This window comes from Megalobrama amblycephala, linkage group LG15 (assembly GCF_018812025.1).
Source record: "Megalobrama amblycephala isolate DHTTF-2021 linkage group LG15, ASM1881202v1, whole genome shotgun sequence".
Classification (NCBI taxonomy): domain Eukaryota; kingdom Metazoa; phylum Chordata; class Actinopteri; order Cypriniformes; family Xenocyprididae; genus Megalobrama; species Megalobrama amblycephala.
In genome coordinates this window covers 8,276,976-8,285,520 of record NC_063058.1, presented here as the reverse complement: position 1 = coordinate 8,285,520, position 8,545 = coordinate 8,276,976, and the positions used below count along the sequence as shown (strand labels likewise).

The window sequence follows — 8,545 nt, the reverse complement described above, 5'->3', positions numbered from 1 at the left end:
CAACAATGGGCCCTTTTTGAAGAAACACCCTTAAAAGAATTGTTCATCCAAAACTCAAAATTCTGTCATCCCTTGCGGAAAAAAAAGTACACTTCAGCATACTTTTAAAAAGAGTAAAGCCATGGCCAGAAGTATTGGCAGTGAGATAAATTTTGTGTTTAGCAAAGTCTGCTGCAAAGAGTCAATATTTACAGTGTTGCCCTTCTTCATGACCTCTGAAATTCACTCTGGCATGCTGGATATCAGCTTCTGGGCCAAATCCTGACTGATGGCAATTCATTCTTGCCTTATTAGAGCTTGGAGTTGATCAAAATTTGTGAACTACTGCTTGTCCACTCGTCTTTTGAAGACCGAGCACAGGTTCTCGATGGGATTAAGATCCAGGGAGTTGCCTGGCCACGGATCAAAAATTTCAATGTAATGATATCAGTGCCATTGTGTTTACATGCACGTTCTTTACCCGATTATGCTTAAGCTGACAACGTGTGTGGTCATTTAAACGTGTTAACCCGTTTTGCTTCATAGGAGTAAGGATATAAACGGCTGAAGAATAAACCAATTGACAGAGCCAGTTTTTTGTCCATTACCCCGATTTTGCCCGACATGTAAACACCTTAACCTGTCGGCTTATTGAAGTGCACATGTGTGACGTGATACTTATGGCAGATTAATGACATCCAGCCACAGCGAGTGTTTCACTCTAGGGGAGGAGAAATATATTGCAAAGTTCGACTTTTTCTTGACCCAAGAAATATAAAAAGTGTTCTCATCTCGTGCAGCCAAAGGACAAGTGGTACAGTTATAGAAACTTCAAATATGAGAGCAGAATGACGGTGCATGTTTCCCATTGACATTTTGAAATACTCTGAAAATATGTAGCCATTTTGACGTCACCACCAGGAAATAACCTGCTTTTTTAATACAGTCTTGTAAACGTGGTTTACTTGTATTTACTGATTTGCTTCACTGTCGGCACGACACAGGACTCATGGTAGAGTTTAGCTTTTCTTCTCCAGACAATAGATTTTCCAGATGTCCCAGACAGTCAAATAACTTTGCAACAGTCTTCTCTCTAATCCCTGTACATCCTGCAGAAATCCAGTCTGTCCCTGATGGTTTTCTTGGAGAGAAGTGGCTTCTTAGCTGCCCTTCTTGACACCAGGCTGTTGTCCAAAAGTCTGCACTTGAAACCACCTGCTGCCAATATTGAGCAGCTCTGCACTGATGAGACACGATTATGTAGCGACTCCTCAGGAGAAGACAGTCCTCTTTCCTTGAAGGTCTTGATTATTCTGTAAATGGTTCTTTCAGGTGCAATATTCTTCGTAGCAATTTCCTTGCATGTGAGGCCATTCTGATGCAAAGCAATGATGGCTGCATGTCTTTCTTTGGAGGTAACCATTGCTAACACAAGAACACAATGATTGGAAGCACTTCTTCCCTCCTTTAACAGCAATCAGTCTGTTCTTATAATCCACTCAGAATGATAGAGATTTCACCTGACTAGTTCTTGTTCACACTTTCCCATATGCTGATGCTATGATTAGTGAAATGATGTTAGATGGTCATTTTGTGCCAGGGCCAAAAAACAGTGAAATCTGGGTTTTTGTGATAAAGTTCACTTTTCGTAATTACTGTACTTGTATTTGAAATATGGTTAAAGTGTACTGTCGAATGTACTACTGACAAGCATTTATGATAAAATGTACTTTCCATTTCTATTAAAATTTGTATGTCTTGTATTTAAATGTATTCGTAATAATGCATTTGTAATGATGAAGCTGCAATTTAGTAAATTTAAAATATTAAAAACTAATAACACACTATAGTTAAAATTATAATCAAGTACTTTACTTATGCTTTAGTATGTTAGTCAAACGTTTTGCTTTCTTTAGAGCATGACAAATGATTATTAAAACAATTTAAAATGTACTTTAAAGTAAAACTTTTCATTGGACATTGAAACAAAAGTGTTAAGAAACCGTTATGAAAGTGTGTTCTTTTTGGTACACTTAACTGGCCTTTTATTTCATTAATATTATATTATTTGCACATACAGATAACAACAATATATACAATATACTTTTATGATTTGAAGTAGCCTAAACTACAAGTGCACATTAAAAACTATTAATTGCACTTTTTTGCAATGGCTACTTGCATTTAACTTCTAATGTGAAACACAATTTATTTTATTTTATTTAAGCAAAATGTCTAAACTGCTGATTTCCATACAATAAAAGTACATACAAAAATGCAGCTGGATTGAATTAACACTGACAAGGTTATTTAATTTGTAACCATGTATAGTAGCCTATACTTTTAGGGAAAAATATATATTTTTTAAATATATTAATATATATATATATACAGTGCCCTCCATAAGTATTGGGACAGTAAAGGCAAAATTGCTTTGTTAGCTGTGGTGTCAAGACATCTATAAATATGATTAAAAGAATAATATGAGGCAGAAGTACAGAATGGGATTTAAATCTGGAGACTGAATTGGAATGTCCAGTTTGGAATGTCCTGAAAAAGATAGATACCACTGGCAAGCTTCAGCAACCGACAACGACAAGGTCAGCTGAGAAAATCAACAGCAGTTGATGATAGACATATGACAAGGGCTATGAAAAAAAAATAACTGTCATGAAAATCACCAGCAACCTCCAGAAAGCTGGGGTGATGGTTTCACAATCTGCTGTTCGCAGGAGACTTCACCAACAGAATTACAGAGGCTACACAGCAAGATCAAACATCTGATCAGTACCAAAAATAGGAAAGCCAATTTGAATTTGCAAAAACACACAGAGATGAGCCAGTAGAGTTTTATGGACAGATGAGACAAAGATGAACCTTTATCAAAGTGGGAAAGCAAAAGTGTGGAGAAAAAAGTCGTCACCTTTATTTATATTGTGCTTGTTACAATGCAGATTGTGTCAAAGCAACTTTATAGTGATAACAGTAAATTAATTTTGTCTGCACAGCATCTCTAGAAGAAAATGGTGTCATTGTCCAGCTTAAGTTCAGTATTGATTCATTCCTTTGTAAAAATCATTAGTTATTAGTTTAGTTCATTTATCTATGCAGCAGCTCTGGAGAAAACAGTGATGTCATCGTCCAGCTCAGTTCAGTTGGCATAGAATGGTGTCAATGCAGGCAGATCAAAAACATGTTGAATATCAAGTTGAATGTCAAGTGTCCCCAACTAAGCAAGCCAGAGGCAACAGTGGCAAGGAACCCAAACACCATCAGGTGACAAAAAATGGAAAAAAAAAACCTTGGGAGAAACCAGGCTCAGTCAGGGGGCCAGTTCTCCTCTGGTCAACAACTAACAGTGTATTATTATGATTCAAGCAGCATTACAGGTCATAAGTCAGACTGGGATCAGAATAGTCAAAATATTTAATCCAGTTCCATCTGGTTGAAGATTGGATTCATCACGCCGGTATGGAAAACAGAAACTGCAAATGATCCAAGGCATACAACCTCTCCTGGAAAGCATGGTGGAGGTAGTGTCATGTCATGGGCATGCATGTCTGCCTCTGAAACAGGCTCACTCGTCTTTATTGATGACTTATTCAATGATGGCAGCAGAAGAATGAATTCAGAAGTGTACAAATGAATCTTGCCTACCATTGTTCAAGAAAATACCACCAGACTCAAGGGGAAGTGCTTCGTATAGCAACAGGACAATGACCCAAAACTCTAGTACTGCCAACTCAATCAAGGAGATTATCATGGTAAAGAAATTTTGGGTCTTAAATTGGCCAAGTCAGTCTCCAGATTTAAATCCTATGCATGCATTTCACAAGCTGAAGAGGAGACTAAAGACAGAAACTCCACAAAACAAGCAACCGTTGAAAATGGCTGCATTAAAGGCCTGGAAAAGCATTTCAAAGTGTGAAACCAAGAGTCTGGTGATGTCTATAGGTCATATATAATGTGTGTGTGTGTGTATATATATATATATATATATATATATATGTATATGTGTATATGTGTATATATATATATATAGTGGGTACGGAAAGTATTCAGACCCCCTTAAATTTTTCACTCTTTGTTATATTGCAGCCATTTGCTAAAATCATTTAAGTTCATTTTTTTCCTCATTAATGTACACAGCACCCCATATTGACAGAAAAACAGAATTGTTGACATTTTTGCAAATTTATTAAAAAAGAAAAACTGAAATATCACATGGTCCTAAGTATTTAGACCCTTTGCTGTGACACTCATATATTTAACTCAGGTGCTGTCCATTTCTTCTAATCATCCTTGAGATGGTTCTACACCTTCATTTGAGTCCAGCTGTGTTTGATTAGACTTGATTAGGAAAACCTCACACCTGTCTGTATAAGACCTTACAGCTCACAGTGCATGTCAGAGCAAATGAGAATCATGAGGTCAAAGGAACTGCCTGAAGAGCTCAGAGACAGAATTGTGGCAAGGCACAGATCTGGCCAAGGTTAAAAAAAAAAAATCTGCTGCACTTCCTAAGAGCACAGTGGCCTCAATAATCCTTAAATGGAAGACGTTTGGGATGACCAGAACCCTTCCTAGAGCTGGCCGTCCGGTCAAACTGAGCTACCGGGGGAGAAGAGCCCTGGTGAGAGAGGTAAAGAAGAACCCAAAGATCACTGTGGCTGAGCTCCAGAGATGCAGTCGGGAGATGGAAGAAAGTTGTAGAAAGTCAACCATCACTGCAGCCCTCCACCAGTCGGGGCTTTATGGCAGAGTGGCCCAACAGAAGCCTCTCCTCAGTGCAAGACACATGAAAGCCCGCATGGAGTTTGCTAAAAAACACCTGAAGGACTCCAAGATGGTTTTGGCCTTAATTCTAAGCGGTATGTGTGGAGAAAACCAGGCACTGCTCATCACCTGTCCAATACAGTCCCAACAGTGAAGCATGGTGGTGGCAGCATCATGCTGTGGGGGTGTTTTTCAGCTGCAGGGACAGGACGACTGATTGCAAACTGTGGTGTCAAGATATCTATAAATATGATTAAAAGATTAATATAAGGCAGTACAGAAATATATATATATATATATATATATATATATATATATATATATATATATATATATATACTGTGTGTGTGTGTGTGTGTGTGTGTGTGTGTGTGTATATATATATATATATATATATATATATATATATATATATATATATATTATATACACACGACCAAACAGGAAATAATTATTTATAAACCTGAATATATAAATGTAAATCCTGAATATATAAAAGTTTATTTGCTTAAGGTTCTAAAAGCCTAAATATATAACAGATATTTAACAGAAATTGATATAACCTATCTATAGATAGTTCAGTGAGTACACAGTTACAGTAGTATATACTCCCTTGACGATTGTATTTGAGCGGATGGTTCACGCATAGTGCTGGCAGGCATCTCGGCGCTCACTGGCGCGCGTGACTGGCAGGAATTCTCTCGCGCGTGGACTGATTGCGCGCCTGTGACGTCGCGTGTGAAGCGATGTGACTCCCTTACACACGCACCCACCAGCACCCACTCCAGATCCACGGAGTGAAGGATGCTCGCAGTGTCTTTCCGTAGCACTCACCCAGCATCATGTCCACAGTGATGAGCGGGTTACTGAATATGGCGAGTCTCGCGGATTTCGAGCCGCTCGCGGCAGTGATCCCCGCCACTAAAGTTGAGATCACCGTGTCGTGCAGGTGAGTGACGCGCGTGGTTCTGTGAGGAGTGTATCTGAATGCATGCATGCAATTTCTGTCGTTCAGAAATGTTAACGTTCTATGAAGCATACATTATAAAGGTATCTTAGACATTGTGATTTTTTTTTATAATGTAATTTTTCAGGTGCATATTGCATCAAAATACACGATAACACAAGATTTAGCACTTGATGTTGTCCATGTGTTATAATGCATTAAATTCTTCTAAGTATTACAGTGTATTATAAGAAGTTACTGTGTGGCTCTTATAAACAAATAACATGCATCTGACTGTGTTATATACGCATCAATGAATCCACAGTGCATAAAGGCTTCCATCTATGTGTTATATATTTATGATGCATTCCATCAGACAGTTCTGTGTTCTTCAGTATTGCATAATAGTGGCATCCGTGAAGCGTTGATATCTTGAGAAGCAGCGTGTTTTCCTCTTTACCTTTCTTTAGACCTCGGAATTTAAATCAGATGCTTTGTTCAAAGCACACAATGGATGTCCATTGATATGTAAAAACTCTTGAATAACTAGGTTAATTCAATCTATTCACCTTTCTTTATTAAAATGCAACACTATCCACACCTGAGATGAGAGTGCTGCTGTGAACATGAGCTGATCATGTGTGTCATTTTCAGGGAGGAGAAATGTAAATGTTAACCAACATCACATGAAAAATCACACTTTTGCTTAAGATTTATTAATAGTGATTCATGAGTTTTATCAACTGCTGATTTGCCTGACTTTCTTGAATTTTGTACACTACACTTAAAAAAAAAAAAAGTAACATGTTTTAGTAAAAACTGTAGCTGTGGTTGCCAGAATTTACTGTAAAATACAGGAATGATATTTCAGGTATTACACTAAAAATAATTTTCATGATTTATCACAATTTTTCTTTTGTCAAATTAACTTAGATAATTAATGTGGTTCAGATAACAAAATATTTTGAGTTTCTGTTGATTAAAATCAACCACCTTCATTGTTTTACCTCAAATTTGTAATTTTAATGAACTCAAAATTTTAAGGCAACCAGGTAACTTATATTTATACATATTTGAACAATATTTTACCATAAAAAAATAATTTGTATTGTCTTGTTAAAATTTACATTTTCAACAAAAATTCAGATAATTCATATATTTTTTATTCTATAAAAGTTCATTTTTTACAAAATTTTACAGTGAAATTATATTTATTGTTCTTAGAATTAGATAAACATACATATGTGATATACAACTTTTTTTCTTTTTTTTGGCTAACAGAATGGCAGTTTTATAAAGCAGCGTACAGTATTGTTTTGTTATTCTTAAGAGCATATTAATTTTAACAATATAATTAATTGCAAAAGATGTAATACAGTAGAATTATATGCATTTTTAATAATAAAAATATTATAATAACATTACAGTATGATAAAAACAATATTTTAACTTACTAATTTTCACTTACAATTAACCAATTAACAGTTTTTCTTTAGCATTCTGTTAAAAAGATTAACAGGTGATTAACATTGTGTACGCATTGTCATTAACGTGTGTGAGATGATTTTTTATCACCATTTAAATTTTAAAATAGAAAATAAAATAGAGTTTCAGTATAAAATAGCTGAGTTAGGCATCAATAGTTGTGAAGGTGAAAACAGAAGCTATTCCTGGATTCAGCAGTGAAGAGGCAGAGAGCGCTGGATCGACTGATTGACCTGTTCCGTCTGAACATATTGAAGCAAGACCCTCCCTGTTGGAGGTTGTGTCAATACAGAGGCAAAGGAGAACAAGCAGGAGAAGAATCTTTTCTCTGGCCTTAAAAACTATTTAAGGAATGACAGGAATGATTGATTTCTGTTTATCCGTCAGTCAAATTCTTGAATGCAGTCAGCTGCAGCTCTCATACACATGCAGTATTAGAGTCATCTTATGGCACTCATAAACATTTTCAACACAAACCTTGACTTTGTTAATGAGGAGGAATTATTTGAATAGAATAATTTGAATAATAATTTGTTGAAAATCAAGATAGATAGATATCATATATCTATAAAACATTTATTTAAATGATAAAGTAATTAAATTAAGTAGTTTAAATTGTTTTGTTGTTTTTTTTTTGTTTTTTTTGTAATGAACAAAAATAGTCCTCTAATCCTCTAATGCCTGAAACATTTTCACAGAATTTTTTAATGGTAGACATACTGCAAGAACATCATTGATTGAAACTATTTTGGACTCAGAAAATTAACTTGGCATTTAAAGTACGTAATAAAAAACAACAACATATAAATCCTCCTGAGTATTTACTTTATTAGACATATTTAAAAGCCATACTTTCACATTCTTGCAATTCATAATCAATATTGATTTCATCTGTTATCACTACTGTTATAATGTTAGTCTTGATGTCTTTATTTGCTCGTCAATTTGGTGATCTTTACCGAGCGAGAGTTTTGACTCGGACTTTACACTCAGGAGGCTCGTCCTCATTAGTGCCACTAAACTTTATCACACTTCATGGTTTAATTACATTCCTCATGAATTATTCCTCTGTGTTTTATCACCATGCTCCAAATATGAATGCGGAACGAGTCCGGAAGAGGACCAGGGATAAACATTAATTAAAATCATAAGAGGACAGGGAGTGTCAGTGGATGTGATTGGCACTTGGGCTTGTTTGTGATGGAGAGGGTTTGATGTGGGTGGAGGGTTCCGCTGTGCTGGGATTTGAAATGGGAATGTGCTGTTTTGTGGGGGAACGGCCGTGTAAATGTTTAATGAGGATACTCGTTCTGGAGAATTTCCTGTAGCTACCATCATGTTTCGGCCTTGCACTGTAAT

At 36.0% G+C, this 8,545-nt stretch overlaps 1 protein-coding gene across 1 annotated transcript in view; it reads left to right on the top strand.

Moving 5' to 3' along the window:
• The first annotated feature begins 5,398 nt into the window (after positions 1 to 5,398).
• cpne8 (copine VIII) overlaps positions 5,399 to 8,545 on the top strand; it is a 76,275-nt gene continuing 73,128 nt past the window's right edge. Inside the window, exon 1 of the mRNA XM_048159324.1 lies at positions 5,399 to 5,704. Within this exon, the coding sequence (XP_048015281.1) occupies positions 5,598 to 5,704 (107 nt within the window). The 5' untranslated portion in view covers positions 5,399 to 5,597. The remainder of the gene's footprint in view (positions 5,705 to 8,545) is intronic.